Raw genomic sequence first — 25,989 nt, 5'->3', positions numbered from 1 at the left:
GGAGTTATAAAATTACAGCGAATCAGATTGCTCCTTCGCTGCTGAGGGACCAATGAACGTTGTGTGCGGGACAGGCTCCGCCCCGCGGTGTCTGGCTGGCGGTGTAACCGGCTGACTGAGGGCAGAGGCCATGGTTGGTGCCGGGAGTCCGCGACCATGAACGGCGCCGTCTGCTCTCTCTTCGACACCAAGGAGCGAGTGCTGAAGCTCGGGGAAAGCTTCGAGAAGCAGCCGCGCTGCGGATTCCACACCATCAGATGTGAGGAGGGGAGGCTGACAGCTGCTGGCGGGGCCGCTGTGGGGGAGGGGAGCCTGTCACCGGGGGGAGGGAGGAGGGGGCCCGGAGCTACCGAGGGGAGGGGAGACTGTCACCGGCAGGGGGCTGGGGCTGTCATCGGTGGGGAGGGGGGCCTGTCACCGGGGGGAGGGAGGAGGGGGCCCGGGACTATCGAGGGGAGGGGAGACTGTCACCGGCAGGGGGCTGGGGCTGTCACCGGGGGGAGGGAGGAGGGGGCCCGGAGCTACCGAGGGGAGGGGAGACTGTCACCGGCAGGGGGCTGGGGCTGTCATCGGTGGGGAGGGGGGCCTGTCACCGGGGGGAGGGAGGAGGGGGCCCGGAGCTACCGAGGGGAGGGGAGACTGTCACCGGGAGGGGGCTGGGGCTGTCATCGGTGGGGAGGGGAGACTGTCACCGGGGGGGAGGGAGGAAGGGGCCCGGGACTATCGAGGGGAGGGGAGACTGTCACCGGGAGGGGGCTGGGGCTGTCACCGGGGGGAGGGAGGAGGGGGCCCGGAGCTACCGAGGGGAGGGGAGACTGTCACCGGCAGGGGGCTGGGGCTGTCATCGGTGGGGAGGGGGGCCTGTCACCGGGGGGAGGGAGGAGGGGGCCCGGGACTATCGAGGGGAGGGGAGACTGTCACCGGCAGGGGGCTGGGGCTGTCACCGGGGGGAGGGAGGAGGGGGCCCGGAGCTACCGAGGGGAGGGGAGACTGTCACCGGCAGGGGGCTGGGGCTGTCATCGGTGGGGAGGGGGGCCTGTCACCGGGGGGAGGGAGGAGGGGGCCCGGAGCTACCGAGGGGAGACTGTCACCGGGAGGGGGCTGGGGCTGTCATCGGTGGGGAGGGGAGACTGTCACCGGGGGGGAGGGAGGAAGGGGCCCGGGACTATCGAGGGGAGGGGAGACTGTCACCGGGAGGGGGCTGGGGCTGTCACCGGGGGGAGGGAGGAGGGGGCCCGGAGCTACCGAGGGGAGGGGAGACTGTCACCGGCAGGGGGCTGGGGCTGTCATCGGTGGGGAGGGGGGCCTGTCACCGGGGGGAGGGAGGAGGGGGCCCGGAGCTACCGAGGGGAGGGGAGACTGTCACCGGCAGGGGGCTGGGGCTGTCATCGGTGGGGAGGGGGGCTGTCACCGGGGGGAGGGAGGAAGGGGCCCGGGACTATCGAGGGGAGGGGGCCCGGAGCTGCTGTGGGGGAGGGGAGACTGTCACCGGCAGGGGGCTGGGGCTGTCGTTGGTGGGGAGGGGGGCTGTCACCGGGGGGAGGTACGAAGGGGCCCGGGACTATCGAGGGGAGGGGGCCCGGAGCTGCTGTGGGGGGAGTGGAGCTTGTCACTGGGGGGAGGGGAGGGGGCCCGGGGCTGTCGTCACCAATTTTTGTGCATTTTTCACAGGTTTTCTGACAAGTAAATAATTACAAATTCTCAGATAATTTTCTTCACTGCAGAAGATGAATAAACGGCCCAGGCAGCGGTGGGGGGAGAGTCTCCCGGTCACTGCCAGCTTCTGAGAACCACGATCCCCGGTGTGACCATGGCCAGGAAGCAGCTGTGCGCCCGCTCATGTGTTGCTGCACCTGACAGCCTCGGAAATAGCTGCTGGCAGCCACTGACTGCTCACAGCTGAGGGCTCGTTACAAGTAACAGTCTGGACCAAATGCACCAGCGCAATCTGCCTCCTGCACTGAGACATTGTAACAAACACTCAGCAGTGTGAGCAGGATCTTGTGCAGATAAAGTTTAGTGGTGGGGAAAAAGTCCTCTTCTATAGAATCAGGGTTTGGCACAAAAAACGCAGCAAAATCAGATACCGGGGGATTTGGTGCAGGTTTTTTTAATCATTTTTTCAGGAGCCGTTCATTTCAATCGGTAAAAATGATGATAGAAGCGACATGCTCCAGTGTGCGAAAAAAACAGCACAAAATCCTGAAAACAAAAACCCCAATGTGTGAACTTAAGGCCCCGTCACACATAGCGACTCGCCAGCGATCCCGACAGCGATATCAACGTGTCAGGATCGCTGGTGAGTCGCTAGATGATCGCTGGTGAGCTGTCACACAGACTGTTTCACCAGCGATCAGCACAGTGCGCCGATGCAGGGAGCTGGTAACTAACGTACACAACGGGTTTCTAATTGATGCGTGCTGTCCAGCGGGAGACCAGCGACCAAAGCAATGTCCAGGGCTTTCCTACAGCGATACCGGCAGGGGGGCCGCTCGCTGGTGAGATCGCTGTTGTGTCACAAAAGTTGTGACTCAGCAGCGATCTCGCTAGCGGGATGGATATGTGTGACGGGGCCCTTAGCCTTAAGGCCCCTTTACATTTAGCGATGCACCAGCGATCCGACCCGGTCAGGATCGCTGGTGCATCGCTAAATGATCGCTAGTGAGCTGTCACACAGGCAGATCTCACAGCGATACAGCGCACGATACTCACCTTTCACACACAGCGATCCTGACGTCCTCCCGCCAGCGTCGCTCGTCGTCACAGCAGGAAGCGCCGGACATTCTCGCGCGATCAGCGATGGACAGCGGGGGAGCCGGTCGGAGGTAAGTATCACACATAGCGATATCGCTATAACGTCACAAAATCGGTGACGTTATAGCGATATCGCTATGTGTAAAACCCCCTTGACTGTGATCCCAGTGCTCATTGTTTTCAGCTGTGGTGATAGCAATCTGAATTCGGTATACTGTGTCCTCTGTCTCTCCCCCCCCCCCCCCCGTATACTGTGACCTCCCCCCCCATATACTGTGACCTCTTGCTGTAACCTCTCCTGACAACCGCTGCACACTGACATGTTCTCATCTTCTCTTCACCAGATGATTTCAAGCCAGCCTCCATCGACACTTCCTGCGAAGGAGACCTGGTGGTGGGGAAAGGGGAGCAGGTGACCATAACCCTCCCCAATCTAGAGGTAAAAGTCCAGCGAAGTGTCAGATACTGTAACTATATACAGGGGGCAGTATTATAGTAGTTATATTCTTGTACATAGGAGCAGTATTATAGTAGTTATATTCTTGAACATAGGGGGCAGTATTATAGTAGTTATATTCTTGTACATAGGGAGCAGTATTATAGTAGTTATATTCTTGTACATAGGGAGCAGTATTATAGTAGTTATATTCTTGTACATAGGGGCAGTATTATAGTAGTTATATTCTTGTACATAGGAGCAGTATTATAGTAGTTATATTCTTGTACATAGGGGGCAGTATTATAGTAGTTATATTCTTGTACATAGGGAGCAGTATTATAGTAGTTATATTCTTGTACATAGGAGCAGTATTATAGGAGTTATATTCTTGTACATAGGGGCAGTATTATATCAGTTATATTCTTGTACATAGGGGCAGTATTATAGTAGTTATATTCCTGTACAAAGGGGCAGTATTATAGTAGTGTAGTTATATTCTTGTACATAGGGGCAGTATTATAGTAGTTATATTCTTGTACATAGGAGCAGTATTATAGTAGTTATATTCTTGTACATAGGGGGCAGTATTATAGTAGTTATATTCTTGTATATAGGGGCAGTATTATAGTAGTTATATTCTTGTACATAGGGGCAGTATTATAGTAGCTATATTCCTGTACATAGGGGCAGTATTATAGTAGCTATATTCCTGTACATAGGGGCAGTATTATAGTAGTTATATTCCTGTACATAGGGGCAGTATTATAGTAGTTATATTCCTGTACATAGGGGGCAGTATTATAGTAGTTATATTCTTGCATATAGGGGCAGTATTATAGTAGTCATATTCTTGTACATAGGAGCAGTATTATAGTAGTTATATTCTTGTACATAGGGAGCAGTATTATAGTAGTTATATTCTTGTACATAGGGAGCAGTATTATAGTAGTTATATTCTTGTACATAGGAGCAGTATTATAGTAGTTATATTCTTGTACATAGGAGCAGTATTATAGTAGTTATATTCTTGTATATAGGGGCAGTATTATAGTAGTTATATTCTTGTACATAGGGGCAGTATTATAGTAGCTATATTCCTGTACATAGGGGCAGTATTATAGTAGCTATATTCCTGTACATAGGGGCAGTATTATAGTAGTTATATTCCTGTACATAGGGGCAGTATTATAGTAGTTATATTCCTGTACATAGGGGGCAGTATTATAGTAGTTATATTCTTGTACATAGGGAGCAGTATTATAGTAGTTATATTCTTGTACATAGGGAGCAGTATTATAGTAGTTATATTCTTGTACATAGGGAGCAGTATTATAGTAGTTATATTCTTGTACATAGGGAGCAGTATTATAGTAGTTATATTCTTGTACATAGGGAGCAGTATTATAGTAGTTATATTCTTGTACATAGGGAGCAGTATTATAGTAGTTATATTCTTGTACATAGGGAGCAGTATTATAGTAGTTATATTCTTGTACATAGGGAGCAGTATTATAGTAGTTATATTCTTGTACATAGGGAGCAGTATTATAGTAGTTATATTCTTGTACATACGAGCAGTATTATAGTGGTTATATTCTTGTACATACGAGCAGTATTATAGTGGTTATATTCTTGTACATAGGGGCAGTATTATAGTAGTTATATTCTTGTACATAGGGGCAGTATTATAGGAGTTATATTCTTGTACATAGGAGCAGTATTATAGTAGTTATATTCCTGTACATAGGGGCAGTATTATAGTAGTTATATTCTTGTACATAGGAGAATCATAGAATCGTAGAGTTGGAAGGGACCTCCTGGGCCATCTGGTCCAACCCCCTGCTCAAAGCAGGATTCGCTAAATCATCCCAGTCAGATGTCTGTCCAGCCTCTGTTTGAAGACTTCCATTGAAGGAGAACTCACCACTTCTCGTGGCAGCCTGTTCCACTCATTGATCACTCTAACTGTCAAAAAGTTTTTTCTAATATCTAATCTGTGTCTCCTCCCATTCAGTTTCATCCCATTGCTTCTAGTCTTTCCTTGTGCAAATGAGAATAAAGTTGATCCTTCTACAATGTGACAGCCCTTTAGATATTTGTAGACAGCTATTAAGTCTCCTCTCAGTCTTCTCTTTTGCAAACTAAACATTCCCAAATCCTGCAACCTTTCCTCATAAGACAGGGTTTGCAGACCGATCACCATTCTGGTCGCTCTTTTCTGAACTTGCTCCAGTTTGTTGATGTCTTTTTTAAAATGTGGTGCCCAAAACTGGACACAATATTCCAGATGAGGTCTGACCAAAGAGGAGTAGAGGGAAATAATGACTTCACGTGATCTAGACTGTATGCTTCTGTTAATACATCCTAGAATTGCATTTGCCTTTTTTGCTGCTGCATCACACTGTTGACTCATATTCAGTCTGTGATCTATTAGTATACCCAAGTCTTTTTCACATGTGCTGTCACTTAGCCCTATTCCTCCCATTCTATATATGCTTTTTCCATTTTTATTGCCCAGATGTAGTACTTTGCATTTCTCCCTGTTAAAAACCATTCTGTTAGTTGCTGCCCACTTCTCCAGTTTATTTATATCTTTTTGAATCCTCTCTCTCTCTTCTCTAGTATTAGCTATCCCTCCTAGCTTTGTGTCATCAGCAAATTTAATCAGTTTACCCTCAATTCCTTCATCTAAATCGTTGATAAAGATGTTGAACAATACAGGGCCCAGGACAGAGCCCTGTGGTACCCCACTTGAGACATTCTTCCAACTGGATGTGCAGCCATTTACGACCACTCTTTGGGTCCGATCACTAAGCCAGTTATGAATCCACCTAACAGTTGCCTTGTCCATTCCATACTTAATCATTTTTTCAATAAGGATTGTATGAGAGACTTTGTCAAATGCTTTGCTGAAGTCAAGATATACTATATCTACAGCATTTCCTTGATCCACCCAATCAGTGATACCGTCATAGAAGGAAATTAAGTTAGTCTGACATGACTTATTAGTTACAAACCCATGCTGACTCTGTTTAATCACTTCATTCTTATCCAGGTATTGACATACATGTTGTTTAATAATTTGTTCAAAGATCTTTCCTGGTATAGAAGTCAGACTCACCGGCCTATAGTTGCCTGGGTCCACCTTCTTCCCCTTTTTGAAGATAGGAACAACATTTGCTCTTCTCCAGTCTTCTGGCACTTCTCCTGTTCTCCAAGAATTTTCAAAGATTATAGAGAGGGGTTCAAAAATTTCTTCTGCTATCTCCTTCAGTACTCTGGGGTGTAATTCATCTGGACCTGGAGACTTGAATTCATTTAGGCTAGCTAAGTGTTTCCTCACTATCTTTCTGTTTATAGATATCCTGGATTCTTCTATTCCCTTAATAGGACAGTGAATAACAGTTGATGTTACATTTCCTTTCTGAGAGAAAACAGATGCAAAATAGGAATTTAAAAGTTCAGCCTTCTCAACATCCTGTCTTACCATTTCATCATTTTCATCCTGTAAAAATCCTATAGCATCTTTGACTTTTCTTTTACTTTTGACATATCCCCAAAATCCTTTATTATTGCTTTTGACATCTCTTGCAAGCCTCAATTCATTTTCAGCTTTAGTTAATCTGATCTGTGCCCTGCAGGTTCTGCAGACAGCTTTATATTCTTCTTTAGATATGCCTCCCTCTTTCCATTTTATAAACATTTTTTTCTTCCTTTTTAGTATGTGCTTAAGTTCTGTGTTCATCCATCCTGGTTTCCTTAACTGCTTCCTATTCTTCCCTCTTTTCGGAATTGTTAACAACTGTGCTTTGAGAATTTCATTTTTCAAGATTTCCCATCCTTCCTGGACATTTTTGTCTTTAAGGATATCCAGCCATTGGATCCCTCCAATTCTCTTTCTGAATCCCTTAAAATCTGCCTTTCTGAAATCTAACCTTGACGTCTGAGTCTTCAAAGGTCTTCCGCCTCTAGTTATCCAAAATTCTAAAATAGCACGGTCGCTACCTCCTAGGGTCCCAGCCACTTTTACCTCCTCAACCATTTCCTCCCTGTTTATAAGGATTAGATCCAAGGTAGCAGTTCCCCTTGTTTTCTCCCCTACCTTTTGGAAGATAAAGTTGTCAGCAAGAGAGGATAAGAATTTCCTTGACCTGTTAGTTTTGCCTGAGAGAGATTCCCAACAAATGTCTGGATAGTTGAAATCTCCCATGACAACTATGTCATATTTTTTGGAGAACTTGGCCATTTGATGCATAAAGAGTTCATCCATATCTTCAGCTTGCACAGGCGGCCTGTAGTAAATGCCTACAATGGTGTCCTTTCCATTGTTCTGTCCTTGTATTCTTACCCAAACAGTTTCCACAGAACTCCCAGTCTCTGAAGCTTCAATCTCTGTGCAGATATACGCGTTTCTAACATACAATGTGATACCTCCTCCTCGTTTATCAAGTCTGTTTCTTGCAAATAAGTTGTATCCTTCTAGTCTTGTATTCCAATCATGTGTATCGTCCCACCAAGTTTCAGTGATTCCAATGACATCATATTTCTTTTCCTGTGTTAGTAGTTCCAATTCTCCTTGTTTGTTGCCCATGCTTTGTGCATTAGTATAGAAACATTTTAGTTTGTGATTGGTTTCTCTTTCTCCAATATTTTTATTAATTAGATTCTTTCGTCTTTGTTCTTCCTTTCCACTTCTAATAGCAGAGTACTCAATAGCATTTGTCAGGTGTATGGCTTTTTCTGGTCTTTTGCTTCCCTTCCCATGTTGTTCTAGTTTAAAGCTCTCCTTACAAGTGTAGCAAGGCGACTTCCAAATACATGCTTTCCAGTCTTCGTAAGGTGCACCCCATCTCTAGCAAGTAGTCCATCGTATAAGTAGTTCACTCCGTGATCCAGAAATCCAAATCGTTGCTGACGGCACCATCGACGTAGCCAGTTGTTCACCTGCAGAATCTTATTCCACCTCCTTGTTCCATGGCCATCCACTGGGAGGATGGAAGAGAAGACCACCTGCGCTCCCAGTTCTTTCACTTTCTTGCCTAAGTCTTCAAAGTCTCTGCAGATGGTTTCCAGGTCGTTTCTTTCAGTGTCATTTGTCCCCACATGTAGTAGCAGGAATGGGTAGTCATCTGTAGGTCTGAAGAGTCCTGATCTCCTGTCAGACACATCTTTAATTTTTGCACCTGGAAGACAACACATTTCTCTTGAAGTTATATCCGGTCTGCAGATAGCGGCCTCTGTTCCTCTCAACAGGAGCAGTATTATAGTAGTTATATTCTTTTACATAGGGAGCAGTATTTTAGTAGTTATATTCTTGTACATAGGGGCAGTATTATAGTAGTTATATTCTTGTACATAGGGACAGTATTATAGTAGTTATATTCTTGTACATAGGGAACAGTATTTTAGTAGTTATATTCTTGTACATAGAGGCAGTAATATAGTAGTTATATTCTTGTATATAGGAGCAGTATTATAGTAGTTATATTCTTGTACATAGGGGGCAGTATTATAGTAGTTATATTCTTGTAGATAGGGTCAGTATTATAGTAGTTATATTCTTGTACATAGGGGGCAGTATTATAGTAGTTATATTCTTGTACATAGGGGCAGTATTATAGTAGTTATATTCTTGTACATAGGGTCAGTATTATAGTAGTTATATTCTTGTACATAGGGGGCAGTATTATAGTAGTTATATTCTTGTACATAGGGGGCAGTATTATAGTAGTTATATTCTTGTACATAGGGAGCAGTATTTTAGTAGTTATATTCTTGTACATAGGGGGCAGTATTATAGTAGTTATATTCTTGTATATAGGGGGCAGTATTATAGTAGTTATATTCTTGTATATAGGAGCAGTATTATAGTAGTTATATTCTTGTACATAGGGGGCAGTATTATAGTAGTTATATTCTTGTACATAGGGACAGTATTATAGTAGTTATATTCTTGTACATAGGGACAGTATTATAGTAGTTATATTCTTGTACATAGGGGGCAGTATTATAGTAGTTATATTCTTGTACATAGGGGGCAGTATTATAGTAGTTATATTCTTGTACATAGGGAGCAGTATTTTAGTAGTTATATTCTTGTACATAGGGGGCAGTATTATAGTAGTTATATTCTTGTACATAGGGACAGTATTATAGTAGTTATATTCTTGTACATAGGGGGCATTATTATAGTAGTTATATTCTTGTACTTAGGGGGCAGTATTATAGTAGTTATATTCTTGTATATAGGAGCAGTATTATAGTAGTTATATTCTTGTACATAGGGGGCAGTATTATAGTAGTTATATTCTTGTACATAGGGAGCAGTATTTTAGTAGTTATATTCTTGTACATAGGGGCAGTATTATAGTAGTTATATTCTTGTATATAGGAGCAGTATTATAGTAGTTATATTCTTGTACATAGGGGCAGTATTATAGTAGTTATATTCTTGTGCATAGGGGCAGTATTATAGTAGTTATATTCTTGTACATGGGAGCAGTATTACAGTAGTTATATTCTTGTACATAGGGAGCAGTATTATAGTAGTTATATTCTTGTACATAGGGGCAGTATTATAGTAGTTATATTCTTGTACATAGGAGGCAATATTATAGTAGTTATATTCTTGTACATAGGGGCAGTATTATAGTAGTTATATTCTTGTACATAGGGAGCAGTATTATAGTAGTTATATTCTTGTACATAGGGACAGTATTATAGTAGTTATATTCTTGTACATAGGGACAGTATTATAGTAGTTATATTCTTGTACATAGGGACAGTATTATAGTAGTTATATTCTTGTACATAGGGGGCAGTATTATAGTAGTTATATCTTTGTACATAGGGACAGTATTATAGTAGTTATATTCTTGTACATAGGAGCAGTATTATAGTGGTTATATTTTTGTACATAGGGGGCAGTATTACATCAGTTTTGTCCTGTGCTGATGATGTTTCTGTTTGTTACTGATGTTTTGCCCCCGTGTTTTCAGGGATCCACCACTCCCATTACAGTATTTAAAGGCTCTAAGCGTCCGTACCTGCGGGAATGTATCCTGATAGTAAATCATGACACTGGCGAGTGTCGCTTGGAGAAGCTGAACAGTAATATCAGTGTGAAGAAGATCAGGTGCGGTGTCAGATCTTTGTGTTTTCTGTATTTCCCCCTCGTCCGCTGCTTTTGCTTTTTCACCTTTTGTGGTTTCTTGATTGGCTGTAAAATAGTACCTTTATGTTCTTTTCTGCAGGTTGTGGAGATGTCAGATGTTCTTTTTTCTCTTTCAGCTGAGCTCCGTTGATTGCAGTAAAGTCTGCATCTATTGGAGGTCTTAATTCAGTAATAAGGGGATCCCTAGGATATGATTCCTGCTGCAATTCACGTTAATATAATATTTAGATAGTTTGCCTCCATCTTATATTTGATCTTTGATTACAGAGCTGAAGGAAGTAGTAAGATCCAGTCTCGTATTGAGCAGCAGCAGCAACAGATGAGAAATGCAAGCAAGACTCCAACCAGCGGCAAAACCTCCTCCCCTCTAGGAAAACTATCCCCCACATCTCCAATAGATGACATAGAACGAGGTACATTGACTCATAAATCTGTGCTGCTTAATATTTTGCAAAGCTGCACATCCAGCTTCAGTAACTTTTATAAGCTTTGAGTTATGTAAAAAAGTTATTAGAGCCTGCAACCACCACTAGGGGGAGCTCCCTGTATACAGAGATACATAAGATCCTGTCTGCAGTTACCACTAGGGGGAGCTCCCTGTATACAGAGATACATGATAAGATCCTGTCTACAGCCACCACTAGGGAGAGCTTCCTGCATACATTTAGTAGCTAATGAGCTCATTGGGAGCTGGTAGGATCACTATACAGGGAGCCCCCTAGTGGTGTCAGACAGTGAGAATAACTGTCAGTGTCTGTCTGTTTATTGGGTATGATATTGGCTGTGTTTATGCATTTAGAAGTTCAATGTGAATTAATATACAACATTTTGAGTGGATTTTACTGGTGGTCCTAAGTCCAAATTAATTTTCCTCCTGAATAAAATTAAATGCGACTAGATAAATCATTTTATAATACACTTGAATTAATAATTGTGTCCTTCCCTCACCACACGATGTAACTGCCTTTATTTTGTACCCTACTTCCTTTCTGATAATGCTTGGTTTGAGAATCTCCGTGCATGCTCACTTCAGGGGCTTGGGTGAGTCCCTGTGCGCTGGGCTATGTGCACAATGACAGTGCGCTCTCTGTTGTCGGCTCAGATCAGCAGTAATGAGCCGGCACCAGAGCAGTGTCAGAGTACCAGGTGTGCAGAAACTAGTGATGTCACTTCTGAGGTCATCGCTGGTTACTGTACGCTGAGTAACTTTAAAATGCACAGTGACAGTGCGCTCTGGTGCCGGCTTGTTACTGCAGGTCTGAGCCAGCATCAGAGAGTGCACTGTCATTGTGCACAGCGCGCTGGCAGTCACCCAGCCTGGGTGCGGTCATTGATGCATGGTTTAGGAAGACAGAGGCTGGGGCAATGATCGCAGCCTCTACCCACTGATGCTTCATTTGAGTATCCCAGCATGCAGTGGGGAAGCGTCATCAAAAAGCAAGTAGGGTAAAAAAAAAAAAGTATACTAGTTAGTCGTTAGGGAAAGATTGGGAATTATTAATGCGAGTATATTAGAAAAAAAGATTTAGTAGGAAATTACTTTGGTCTTCGGACCACCCGTTTAATGCTTTTTATAAAATAGCTGAGGGGATGGCGGGGCAGGGTCACGTCCTGACTCCTGCTGCTGTTGATCCCGGCGGGGTAGGAACGTTTCATCTTACCTTCCATCTTTCTGCAGAGCTGATGGCGGAGGCCAGCGTCATTGAGCAGATGAGCAGCTCCGACAGTTCATCCGAGTCCAAGAGTTCGTCGTCCTCCAGCAGTGAGGACAGCTCCAGCGACGACGAGGAGAACAAATCTTCACACTCGGCCTCCCAAGTGCCGCAATCCTCATCCAGCGTGGAGAGTGGGAGTAATAATCCTCTGGATGGCAGCAAGCAGCTGATGAGCACCCTGAGTATGTGTCCCCGGCACGGACATCAGTATGTGGGGGAGCGCCTCCAGGTCACATAGGCAGAAGTGCCACCTGGTGGTGCATGATACACTGGGGAGGGAGAGCCGTGGACGATGTCCGCACTTGTCTAATATCAACCAGACCTGCCCATTGGGAGTGTCGGGGCAGCACCGCACGTACCGGAGGTGGGAGCCCCCCACATATGCTCCATGGACACATTAGTGGCTGGGCGGCAGGAATTGCCCATTGGCTCTATGCTGGTCATTTACCTACAGAAAGTGCTGGGAGCAGAGCGGTGACTGATGCATTGATTGTCCCCTGTAGCATCGGGTTATCGGCAGCGCATCCGGTTTATACGCAGCAATGTGCTGCCGAGAATGGGGACTTTTTTATTCCTCTAAGAATCATCCATAACTCGATGAGCGAGTGTTTGCTCTTCTGGAAGTCTCCGGTATGTCTGTATGGCACGATGATTAGTAAAAGGCTCGTCTCCATATGTCCATCATCCACTTGTATCAATGTGTATGGGGTCTCCCGAGAGATGGTGTCATAGATAAGAGGGTACAGCATGGTGAATCGTTAACACTCAATCCTTCTGTTATGGAACACAAGCTGGGGGACAGACGAGCCTGTCCGGGGGGGCCAGGAGCGATAGTTGTTAGGGCGAAGATATGGAGGGTGCCCGTCGGTGGTCTATAGTGTTGTGCCAAGCTCCTCACCAGGGTCCGAGGCCCCTTTTTTGGGCTGAGTTTAGGTAGTGCCCTGTTTTTTGCAGCCATAAATTGCCCGTCCGCCTGTTCTGCCCATGTGATGGCTGATGTGAAATGTTTTGCATTCAGAGCTGCTTCCTGTTTTCCACCTTTTTGCACTTTTTTGCGTTTTGTCTTCCGCGGCGCTGCACCCTGGCTCGGTTTGTACTACGCTCCGGTCTTTGGTGTCCTCTCTGAGCCTCTTGAACATCTGTGTAAATGTCAGATGCTGAGAGACCAGTCGGCGAGGTTTCCTGCGGTGTCATTACAATTTGTCGCCTTATCTCCAGCGAGGTTGTAGAGGCCGCACCCTGCAGCGGAGGGCTATCTGCCCCAGACTCGGGCTTGCCCCCTTCACATCACAGGGCCGGTGCTGCCTTTACATAAGATTATTGCCCCAGTGTTCAGGCTTTTGTGGAGGAGCCCATAATGGGCCCAATGAGTTTCCTTCTAATTGTTCATCTGTGCTTTTCACTGCAGCTGTTCTCTCCTCACCTGATGAATGGGATTTCTCTACATTTCTCGCTTTGTTTTTCAGGGAACGACCTGCAACTGAGCGAGTCCGGCAGTGACAGCGATGACTGAGCCCCGGAGCTGACGCTTCGCTCCTCCAGCTTTTGTTTTGCACTAGCTCACAATGACCGAGAGGATCGCTGTGATCGGACCTCCGTGTCGTGTCTGGAAGGGATCGTCCGCACCGGCCGCCTCCTCCAATCGCTGCCTCTTATCACTCAAGGACCAGAGTATTGCTGCCGTTTTATTTCTCCTTTTTGACTGTGAAGTAATAGACCCTGGTGGGCCGGCGCAGCCCCCGTCCTCCATCATGACAAGGGTTAAAACAGTGTTTATTTTTCTAACTGGAAAAGAACCAAAGTGCAATAAAGTCCAGATTATCTTCTGCTCGTCACCTCGACCTTCTTACTTTGTGGCGTCCTGAGAAGTGTGAACAGAGCAAAATAAAGGGCCGGCGTCTGGTTATTGTCATGTAAGGGGTTCTCCACTACTATACGTCCGTTTTGGGGCCCAAATTTTTGTAAGAAAAAAACCTTTACCCTTCTCCTGGCATTGACAGCTGGTATTTTCCACTCAGTTGGCAGGTGAAGGCTGCAGTCAATCACTGTCTGCAGCAGTCACAGGATGTGCCCTTACTGGACTCTGATGGGGGTATAGTGTCGCGCTCCAGGGAGTGGCGGCGCTGGTACTGGAGGTGTGTAGATGTTGGTTCTTGTTTCGTTTCTCCAGAGCCCTTGTAAGGCTGAGTTCTTGTTTAATGTGACGTTCTGTAACTTTCCCAGTGGGCGACTTGCTGATTGTTTCCCCAGTTTGGTCAGGTGTGAGGTTTAGTAATGATTCATAATGGCACCCAACACCTAGGGAGGATACGTGTATTAATGAGACCCCTGCCCCCAAAAAGAGCGACACTAACCCGTCACTCTGCACAGTCTGCCCCCTGCTGGACGGGTGCGGACTCTGCTTTATGTATTTGATCATTAGTCATCTCCCATTTATTTACAGGCCGTATCGACAGGTCATAAAGGGTTAAATGGGTGCAGGCCGATGTCTGACCACGCTCAGAGGATGATGCACTACGTCGGATAATCGTCGTCCGTTCTGAGCTTTTATATAATGTGGTCGACTTTCAGATTCTCCATCGTTGGGGCAGATCGTTCTTCCTATCCGATCAGTCTCTGGCAGATAACAGATTTCACTTGTTCTCCCCAATTTAGACATTTTTTCTGAGGACAGGACCTGGTCGGCTGCCTGCGCATGTAAAGGCCGCCTGCGGTGGGTATGTAGGGGTGGTGTCTGGTGCGGATGAGTCGTCCGGCAGAACTGGGTTGCGGTCCCTTTAAGTTCATTGTCATTTGCCTTCTGTGTAATTGGAGCAGAAATCTGCAAGACGCATAAAAAGCACAAACATCGTCATTTACATAATGCTGCATCGTCCTGCAATTAGGAGCGACCCCGGGGCGGCGGAGCGGCGTACAATCCACCAATTACATGTCAGCTAGAAAGCAGAACGTGTCTGAGGTTTCTGCATCTCTGAAAACGGGGAGCGTCCGTACGAGGCGACATAATGGGGAGTCACAACCTCTGCACTGGGATCGTCTGCATCATTATCTGCCTCCGGAGCTGTGCTCCCAGTTCTGAGAGTAGTGCATTGTGGGAGCTGAAAGCTGCACAGAATGATCACTGACAGCAAGCAGAGGTCCTGGAGATGGGCAGGGACGAGGCACAAAGGGATCACTCGTCACTTGTCACGTTTCTTTTTTCTCTCTCACGTATTCATCCAAATATTGGACCACCTCCCATTTGAAGTGACTTTGGGGGGTCAATAGGACAGAAAATACCCAAAAGTGACACCATTATAAAAACTGCACCCCTCAAAACAATTCAGGTGCTTGACAGGAATATTTTGAAATGTGGGGAAAAAAGAACATTTAACTTTTTTTTTTTTTTTTTTTTTTTTTTAACAAAAAATACTTTAGACCCCTTTTTTATTTTTACAATGGAAGCAGGAAAAAAAGGACCCCAAAACTTGTGCAATTTCTCCTGAGCACGCCAATACCCCATTATGTGGGGAAAAACATTCATTGGGAGCACGGCAAAGCTCGGAAGGGAGGGAGCTCCATTTAACTTTTTGAATGCTAAATTTGCTGAAACAATTAGCAGACGCCATGTTGCGTTTGCAGAGCCCCTGATGTGCCTAAACAGTGAAAATCCCCCCACAAGTGACTCCATTTTGGAAAGCGGACCCCTCAAGGAATGTCTTTACATGTGATGTGAGCACCTTGAACCACCAGGTGCTTCACAGAAGTTTATAATGTTGAGCTGTGAAAATTAAAAAACAAAGCACATTTTCCCTGCAAAAAATGTCATTTTAGCCCCATTTTTTTTATTTTCACAAGGAGAACAGGAGATGTTGCACCATACAATTTGTTGTGCAATTTCTCCTGGGTACGCAGATACCCTATATGAGGTGGAATACTACTTTTGAGGCACAGTGCATAGCTTAGAAGGGAAGAGGCGCCATATTGGAGTTCAGATTTTGCTGGACTGGTTTGAGGGTGCCTTGTCACATTGGCCGAGCCTCTGAGGAGGAAGAACAACAGGAACCCAAAATATGTGAACTCATTTTACAAACTCCGCTCCCCAGTGAATTCATCTAGGGGTGCAGTGATCACATTGACACCACATGTGTCTCACAGAAGTTTATATCACTGAGCGGTGAAGAAAGAACAAATTACATTTTTGTTACTATAAAATGTTGTTTTAGCCATAAGGTTTTAATTTTTCTAAAATTAAAATTTTTTCTAATAGATTTTTTTTTTTTTTTTATTTTTTTTTTTTTACAACAAACTGAGGTCCATTGTATCCTGAGTGCGCCAATACCCTACATGTATCGGGAAATATTTTTCAGGCACAGTGCAAAGCTCAGAAGGCAAGGAGCGCCAGATCTACGGTTATGGTTTGCAGGTGCCATGACCCACTGGGAGAGCCCATGAGATGCAGAATCCCCCATAAGTGACCCCATTTACCCCATTTTACAAACTACACCTCTCAATGATTTCATCTATGGGTGCAGTGATCATATTGACTCCACAGGTTTGTCACAGAATTTTATACCATTGGGCAATGAAGAAAAAATACATTTTTACCACCAAAATGTTTTAGATCCAGATTTTACATTTTCACACAAGAATTGAGGACAAATAACACCAAAATTTGTCCCACAATTTCTCCTGAACGTGGCAATACCCCATATGTGGCTGTACAGTGCTACTTAGCCATACGGAGAGACTTGGGAGGAGCAGAGTGCTATTTGGCTCCTAGAGCGCAGATTTACTAAGAGCAGTTTGCAGACTCCATATAAGGAGCCCCTAATTGCTAGAAGAGCAGAATCCCCCCACAAGTGGCCCCATTTTGGAAATTATAACCCTTGGGCAGTTTATCTACAGATGTAGTGTCGATTTTGACTCCATTGTTTCCAGAAACAAGCCGCAGTGGATGTTACCGAAAATTGCAAACTGCCGTTGTAGTGACCAGTACAATGTAGTTACCAGTATGGTATAGTGACCAATACGCTGTAGTGACCAATACGCTGTAGTCACCAGTACGTTATAGTGACCAATACACTGTAGTGACCAGTACCCTGTAGTCACCAGTATGTTATGCCCAGCCTGTCCTTCTGGAGGCATGCACCAGTAAGTTAGGTGGGTCTCGTTGCTTCAGAAATGCCAAACATGGATGCAATATGTGATTTAGGTACTCTGTGGGGCTCAGAAGGAAGGAGAGCATTTGGATTTGGGAGCTGAGAATTTGCTGAATCTCTTTTAGCAGGTGAGGAGCAATTACTTTTCCAGAGCCTTTGTGTTACCAGTACCGTGGAAGGCTCTATATTTACATTGACATACCTGAGAGGGGACTTTTTTGTGGATTGAGTTGAAGCTTTCATTAGGAACATTTTACATAACATTTATGATCACAGTTATCCGGTGCTCTAAGCTGAGCACTTTGGGGCTTCCATCTAAATCTCTGAGTGACGTGATTCAGATGAAACCCACGGTGGATCCATTCTCTATAATGAGGCAGCAGAGTTACCCTGGACTCCGCCTGGCCTCTCTTCAGTGGTGTCTTTCTTTTCAGAAGTGCAAAAAACCGTGGTCGACAGCACTTTTATGCAATCCTAAAAAGATGGACCCCACCGGATCACAGGTCAGACCGTTCAACAGTGCCTCCATCTGCCTCATTATAGGGAATCTTCCATTGAGGGTTCTATCAGAATCACATGTTTCAGAGATTTACACAGAAACCCCAGTGCAAGCGCTCAGTGCAGAGCGCAGGATAAATGTGAGCTGAGGCAGAATGAACAAAATAGCAGGTGAAGAATTGGTTTTAAAAATTCTTACGCCTTCCCTCATACGGTATAAGTGATTAAATTTGGTTTTTATGTTTGACTGGATTATCGCATTTTGAGAGCTATAATTTTTCCATACTTCAGCTCACAGAGTCACGTCAGGGGTTGTATTTTGTGGGATGAATTGACCTTTTTTTTGGTACTATTTTCAGACATATGACATTTTTTGATCGCTTTCTATTCCAATATTTGTGGGAGGCAGAATGAACAAAAACCAGCAATTCAGGAAATTCTTTTTTTTGGGGGGGTATGTTGTTGCGCTTGTGGTAAAATTGATAATGAAGCTTTAGGCTGTGTGCACACGCTGCAGATTTTGCTGCGGTGTACAGTAGCATGATTCCCTATGGGAATCAAAAACCGCAATGCAGACAGTGCGGAATTTTCCGCGCGGATTATCTGCGGTTTTCAATCCGCAGAAAGAATTGACATGTCAATTCCTTCTGCGGATTCCCCTGTGGTTTGCCATCTCCTCCATTGAGGAGATGAATAACCGCAGGGCAAAACCGCAGAGCAATCCGCAGGTAAAACCGCAGGTATTTTGACCTGCGGTTTCACCTGCGGATTTAACAAAATCCGCGCGGATGAATCCGCACCTAATCCGCAGCGTGTGCACACAGCCTTATTCTTCTGGTGTGTATGATTACAGTGATACCTCATTTATATCGCTTTTTAATGTTATCTATCAGTGGGGAAAATAAGCATTTGATACACTGTCAATATTGTTATATTTTCCACCCTCCAAAGAATGGCGAGGTCTGTAATTTTTTATCATAGGAACTCGATGAGAAGGCAACAACTGTTAGCACAATTATTATAAAATGGAAGAAACACAAGATCACTGTCAGCCTTCCTCGGTCTGGGGCTCCAGGCAGGATGTCGCCTCTTGATGTAAGGATGATTTAGGAAAACGTCAGGACCCAGCCCAGAACTACGGGAGGAACTGGTCAATGACCTGGAGAGAGCTGGGACCACAGTCTCAAACATCACTGTTAGTAACGCACTACGCCATTATGGATTACAATCCTGCAGGGCACAGGAGGTCCCCCGGCTCACGTCAGCACATCTCCAGGCTGGTTTGGATGGCCATCTGGATAATCCAGAGGAGGCATGGGAGGAGGTCATGTGGTCAGATGAGACCAAAATAGAACTTTTTGGTATCAACTCCACTCACCGTGTTTGAAGGAAGAAGGAGGATGAAAAGTTGCAGAATTGGCAGTGTATCAAATACTTGTTTTCCCCACTGTATTGGTGCAATGCATGCAGTATGTGTGTGTATATCACTGTTATTTATTATTATTGCGCCATTGATTTCATGGCGCTTTACATGTGAGGAGGGGTGTACATAATAAAAACAAGTACAATAATCTTAAACAATACAAGTCACGACTGGTCCAGGAGGAGCGAGGACCCTGCCCGCGAGGGCTCACAATCTACAAGGGATGGGTGAGGATACAGTAGGCGAGGGTAGAGCTGGTCGTGTAGCGGTTTGGTGGATCGGTGGTTACTGCAGGCTGTAGGCTTGTCGGAAGAGGTGGGTCTTCAGGTTCCTTTTGAAGGTTTCCATGGTAGGCGAGAGTCTGATGTGTTGGGGTAGAGAGTTCCAGAGTAGGGGGGAAGCACGGGAGAAGTCTTGTATGAGATTGTGGGAAGAGGAGATAAGAGGGGAGTAGAGAAGGAAATCTTGTGAGGATCGGAGGTTGTGTGCAGGTAAGTACCGGGAGACGAGGTCACAGTGGGGAGGACTCAGGTTGTGGATGGCTTTGTATGCCATGGTTAGGGTTTTGAACTGGAGTCTCTGGGCAATGGGGAGCCAATGCAGGGATTGACAGAGGGGAGAGACCGGGGGATAGCGGGGGGACAGGTGGATTAGTCAACCAGCAGATTTTAGTATAGATTGGAGGAGCGCAAGAGTGTTAGAGGGGAGGCCACAGAGCAGGAGGTTGCAGTAGTAGGGTTTTTTTGAAGATTCTTAGTTGAATGTATGGATCCGGGAAATATTTTTGAGTTGTAGTGGACAGGAAGTGGAAAGGGCTCGGATATGTGGTTTGTAGGAGCGATCAGAGTCCAGGATTACCCCGAGGCAGCGAGCTTGTGAGACTGGAGAGAGTGGGCAGCCGTTTACTTTAATGGATAGGTTCGTTGGGGGGGTCACGTGAGATGGGGGAAAGATGATGAATTCTGTTTTGTCCATGTTAAGTTTTAGAAATCTAGTGGAGAAGAAGGATGAAATAGCGGACAGACATTGAGGGATTCTGGTTAGTAGGGAGGTGATATCTGGTCCGGAGATGTAGATCTGTGTGTCATCAGCATAGAGGTGATACTGAAAGCCATGAGATTCTATGAGCTGTCCCAGGCCAAAGGTGTAAACGGAGAAGAGCAGGGGCCCTAGGACTGAACCTTGCGGGACTCCGACAGATAGGGGGCGAAGTGAGGAGGTGGTGTGTGAGTGGGAGACGCTGAATGTCCGGTCTGTTAGGTGTGATGAGATCCAGGATAGGGCCAAGTCTGTGATACCAAGAGATGAGAGGGTCTGTAGTAAGAGGGAGTGGTCCACTGTGTCAAAGGCAGAGGAGGTCCAGGAAGAGGAGGACAGAGTAGTGTCATTTGGCTTTGGCAGTCAGTAGGTCATTAGTGACCTTAGTTAGGGCAGTTTCAGTGGTGTGACGCGGCCGGAAGCCAGATTGTAAGCCGTTGAAGAGGGAGCAAGAAGAGAGGTGGGAGGACAGTTCAAGGTGGACGTGTTGTTCCAGTAGTTTTGAGACATAGTGATTATAGGGCGATAGCTAGATACAGAGGATGGGTCAAGAGAGGACTTTTTAAGGATAGGTGTGATTGAGGCATGCTTAAAGCTTGAGGGGAAAACACTAGTTGTTAGTGATAGGTTGAAGACATGGGTTAGGGTTGGGATGAAGACTGTGGTGAGGTTTGGGATGAAGTGGGATGGGATCGGGCCAAGTGCACAGGTAGTGAGATGTGATCTTGAGAGTAGAGTGGAGAGTCGATCTTCTGTAATGGTGGAGAAGTTGGTTTGGAGGAGGGGTTGTGGGGGTTTGCAGGCCAAAGCTTTCTCTGATGTTATCAATCTTCTGCTTGAAGAATGAGGCAAAGTCTTCAGCTGAGTCGAGAGGAAAGGGAGGCGGTGCTGTGGAACTGAGGAGAGAATTGAAGGTGTTTAATAGGTGTTTAGGGTTGTGAGAGGAAGGATATGAGAGATGAGAAGTAGGTTTATTTTGCTGCAGCTAGTGTGGCCTCGAAAGTAGTGAGGGACTGTTTGAATGAGATGAATTGCTCGTTGGAGTGGGATCGTTTCCATCTCCGCTCATATTTTAGTTGTGGTGGTCCTTGTCTCTCCTGGTTCTTCCCATACTGTCTGCTGGAGCGGTGTATATATATATATTTTAGGTGTGGCGATCCTTGTCTCTCCTGATCGCTGTTCCGGAGCGGGTGTGTATATATATATATATATATATATATTAATATACATAATATTTTAGGTCTGGCTGTCTTTGCCTCTCCTGGTTCTTCACGTTCTGTACGCCGACTTGGAGCGGTGTGTGTGTGTGTATGTGTATGTGTATATATATATATATTTTAGGTGTGGCAGTGTGAGTTCGATCTATCTGAGCTCTCGGGGTCACCGCTGGTCCCCTCCACCTGCTGAATCAATGGCGGCTTTCCTCTGATAAATCTTTGGCTCTTTTGTTGCCCCTGAAGTGACTGCGACGATCAATTTTGACGCCTGCGAATACACAAGAAAACGAGGGGGATTTGTTAAGTGCTTTCTTGGCTTCCCGCCATTTCTTCGTTAGTGACTGAACCTTTTAATTGATGACTTCCAAAGATCGGGAACCAGAATATTTTAACCCTTCCATCCATTACTCTTAAGCCGAAGGTTCTGACCCAATAGTCTGAGGAACATTGCTATAATCCTGGACTTCCCATAAATTCCCCCAATCAGCAGGATCCAGCTATGACCTCTTTGATCTGCCGTCCTGCGGTGGGCACTGCTGACGAGGACTAGCAAAGCACCAGGGTAAGCACAACAGTAATGTCAGAGCCACTTCTCAGAGCAATGTCTCCGACGCGGTCTCTGGGCAGCGTCTGATCAGGATTTTATGTCTCTACATTTGGATTTATTTTATCGGCTCTGGTCCTGATGATATAACTTGCCATTATCACTTTGGCCACTAGATGTCAGCAGAGCAGCTGCAGGAGCAGCATCTTTGTTTTGCTGCCTGCTGTGAAGCTGACTGTCCTGGTCATCTCATAGTTTAATGGACTGAATATAACACAGAGCGAAGTATTGACCTGATGCCGTTATAGACCGTGGCGATGATTACCCGGAATATCACATGTTTGGCCTGTGGTGAAGATACCATCCAATGTTTCATATAGTTACGGTGTTAATGAACGTATCAGCTTCAACCATGATACGTGTGTATTGTGCAGTGTCAGTCGCCGGGGTCTGACAACCTTGACACCCACGTACTCCTTCACATGTATAAGGCAATGCGTCTATAGCGCACATGGAGATTTTATTTTTTAGTGCATTTTATGCTTTTGTAGAGTTTTTTAGATGGATATTTTTGGTGGAAAATCCACATCTAAAAGCGATCTCTGTATATGTGTTTTTGATGTTGGTTTTGACCCTTTTTATCACTCCATATTAATCATAATACAGGAGCATTAATATGGGGCATTTTGGGTTAATTGTTCCTGCAAAAACTTTGCAAAGACTGAACAAAAATGTGCACTTTGCGAGGATGTACGTGCTGCAGACTTTCCAAGTAGTTCACATGAGGCTTTTTTAACATTTGCCTTATAAGATTTTTAAAATGTGAATTTTGATGCAAAATCGTCGTAAACAGCATTGGCCGATTATTCCCTTAGAAAAAGGCGTCATGTTAATTCTTTGTGTATTTTCCACAGGTAAATCACAGTCACGCGCTGATCCTTCGCTGCAGAAATGAGACAAACATCTGATTCTAGCTGCGGCCACAATATAATGAATAATACTTCGTCAGAAAGCATAAAAAAGCCACAAAACAGCGGAAAGGACGGCTGCCATCATAGAACCTTGTTACTTTTAGAAGCGGTTTTTAGATGTGGATTTTTCCAGAATAACAAACTCCAAAGCTGAAACTAGAAACTGACGGCGATTCTTATAGATCTCGTAGAGATTCCTGGGGATAAAGTGTAATCATCTCGGGAAGACTTTCTGATCGTTTTCTTGCTTCCAGTCCGCAGATTTCAAGCCCTCCGTTATTGGCCGTCACTGGAGACGTCTTATTTTCACGCTGCCTAAGTGCAGCTGAGGGTTTGTTACAATGTGTCCGTTCTTGAATATTGCTTTCTTGGAGGCCACAACATCAATGACAACTACGTTACAATGTATCAGTGGGAGAAGCTTCCTTTACACTTAGAGTTTAGACTTTTATTTAGGCCGGGGTCACACTTGGGAGAAACTCGCACGAGTCTTGCACCTCAATACCCGGCACTGCCGCCGGCACTCGGGAGCGGAGCGCTCAGCTGCATAGAAATACATGGAGCCGCACACTCCGGTCCCGAGTGCCGGGTATTGAGACGCGAGATTCGTGCGAGTGTGACCCCGGCCTTACCCAGATAGTCGGGAATGAACGTTAAGTACGGTTTACTGATCGGTGGTCGTATTGTCCCGCGGCTGCTCGGTTCGTGTAAACTGACCCTTACTCTTGTAGCAAACCCTCAGCTGTGAGAAGGGAAGGTCTCATGCATTGCAGATTATGCAGGAAGCCTGGGACTCACAGCTAGACCTCTGCCTGTCCTCTTCGCACAGGCGCGGTCCTGCCAGTAGGGGGCACTGTGCTCCTCTCTATGCCGTGACTGCAGCTGTTCCCATAATGAAGATTCGCTCATTGCTGAACTGAATTAATTGTCTGTACAATAAGTTCATCTTTGTGAAATCCTCGCTCATTCTCCTGTTCATGGGAGTCATTAAGGCGAGGACGATCTTCCCTTCTTCTGAGGTTTGTTTTAACTGGAGACAGATGGTCATTGAGATGAAACTGTACAATATTCTCCTCTTTTATCGAAGCTCAGTGGTTGGCGACATGAAGAATAGATTGAACTCTGGGGTGTGCTGGGGTTTTATGCCACGAGCTAATAATTTACTACAGACGGTGAATCGACCATCTGATTAGTTTTTTGCCCTAAAATGTTGCACCATCTTCATTTGTATTCCTGCACGTCCTGTCCTTATCTCCGCACAAATCAACGAGACAGAAAAATTACCCGAAAGATCAGCAGCTTGCACATCTCAGGGTCATCAGCGCTCTGAAAATGGCTGACAGCCAACAAGACAATGACTCCGAAATCTATCGATCACCCCAAGGTGCTCAGATATAATGGTTAGCACTATTAGGCTGTGTTCACATGTAGCGTTTTTTTCGTGGCCATTTTAAACGCGTGATTTTGCCGTGAAAACGCCAAAACAAAGCATCCCATGCATTCCTATGGCATTCCACACATCCTGTGCTAATGCTGCGGATTTGCATCGTGGAAAATTACGCAGCATGCTCATTCTTTGTGCGGAATTGCGGGAAAATCCTGAAAATCCGCACCCATAGGAATGCATTGTTCTTCTTACTTTCTACATGTGGCTGTGCCCACCATGTGAAAAGTAAGCAGAACATTTGCGGATGGTACCCACGGTCCGGAGGAGAGGAGACTGTCCTCCAGGCTCTGGGTGTCATATCCCTGTAAAAAATAGAATTAAAATAAAAAAAATCGTCATATTCTCACCTTCCGACGTCCCTCGCAGCGTCAGCAGGCCGCAGCGATGCTCCCGGCAGGGCTCGTTCCCAGTGATGCCTTGTGACAATGACCATTGATAACGTCACAGTCTCGCGATACCGTAACGTCATCAAAGGTCATTGTCGCAAGGCATCACTGGGAACGGGACCTGCCGGGAGCATCGCGATGATCGGGAACGCTGGAAGGTGAGAATAACAGGATTTTTTATTTTTTAAATTATTTTTAACATTAGATCTTTTTACTACTGATGCCGCATAGGCAGCCAATAGTAAAAAGTTGGTCACACTTGTAAACACTATGTTTGTTTGACGAGTGTGACAACCTGTCTGTCAGTTTTCCAAGCGATGCTACAGATCACTTGGAAAACGTTAGCATTCTGCAAGCTAATTACGCTTGCAAATCATTAGTTTTTCCACAGGAAATACGCAGTAATTTGAAATGCGGATTTCTCGCATATTTCCCGCGGAATGGAATTCTGAATTCCCGCGGATATTTCCGTGGCAATTCCACAACGTGTGCACATAGCCTTATTATTTCAGGGAGACAAGATCCAATAATTTGTACAAAAATGTAATTATTCTCATAATATCATGGCTACAGCCACCACTAGGGGGAGCTCCCTGTATACAGAGATACATGATAAGGTTCTGTCTGCAGTCACCACTAGGGGGAGCGCCCTGTATACAGAGATACATGATAAGATCCTGTCTGCAGCCACCACTAGGGGGAGTTCCCTGTATACAGAGATACATGATAAGATCCTGTCTGCAACCGCCACTAGGGGGAGCTGCCTGTATACAGAAATACATACGATTCTGTCTGCAGCCACCACTAGGGGGAGCTCCCTGTATACAGAGATACATGATAAGATCCTGTCTGCAGCCACCACTAGGGGGAGCTCTCTGTATACAGAGATACATGATAAGATCCCGTCTGCAGTCACCACTAGGGGGAGCTCCCTGTATACAGAGATACATGATAAGATTCTGTCTGCAGTCACCACTAGGTGGAGCTCCCTGTATACAGAGATACATGATAAGATCCCGTCTGCAGTCACCACTAGGGGGAGCTCCCTGTATACAGAGATACATGATAAGATTCTGTCTGCAGCCACCACTAGGGGGAGCTCCCTGTATAAAGAGACACATGGTAAGGTTTTGTCTCTTGAGCAGTTCTCTGCTACTTTGCCCATTTCCATTCACTGACGGTAAGCAGAACTTTTATGACAAAGTTGCTAACTTTTTACATGACAGTTAGTCTGGTTCCTGA

General features: G+C 45.5%; 1 protein-coding gene across 1 annotated transcript; it reads left to right on the top strand.

The window, feature by feature from the left end:
• The first annotated feature begins 36 nt into the window (after window positions 1-36).
• Window positions 37-13,917, top strand: EAF2 (ELL associated factor 2). The gene is made up of 6 exons (XM_073545297.1): window positions 37-259; window positions 3,099-3,193; window positions 10,192-10,328; window positions 10,635-10,780; window positions 12,046-12,264; window positions 13,549-13,917. Exons 1-6 carry the CDS (start codon window positions 157-159, stop codon window positions 13,593-13,595), a joined length of 747 nt encoding a protein of 248 aa, XP_073401398.1. The 5' UTR covers window positions 37-156; the 3' UTR covers window positions 13,596-13,917.
• Window positions 13,918-25,989: the final 12,072 nt, after the last annotated feature.

This window comes from Dendrobates tinctorius, unplaced genomic scaffold (assembly GCF_039654945.1).
Source record: "Dendrobates tinctorius isolate UK_male_01 unplaced genomic scaffold, ASM3965494v1 ptg000143l, whole genome shotgun sequence".
Taxonomy (NCBI): Eukaryota; Metazoa; Chordata; class Amphibia; order Anura; family Dendrobatidae; genus Dendrobates; species Dendrobates tinctorius.
Note: the sequence above shows the minus strand (reverse complement) of the source record. Positions and strands in the feature narration are given on the sequence as shown.

Excerpts from the sequence above, each read along its gene's own strand:
- EAF2 (XM_073545297.1), top strand. The coding sequence starts at position 157 with ATGAACGGCGCCGTCTGCTCTCTCTTCGACACCAAGGAGCGAGTGCTG. Across the intron at positions 3,194-10,191 it reads TAACCCTCCCCAATCTAGAG|GGATCCACCACTCCCATTAC; the intron begins GTAAAAGTCCAG and ends CCGTGTTTTCAG. Across the intron at positions 10,781-12,045 it reads AATAGATGACATAGAACGAG|AGCTGATGGCGGAGGCCAGC; the intron begins GTACATTGACTC and ends ATCTTTCTGCAG.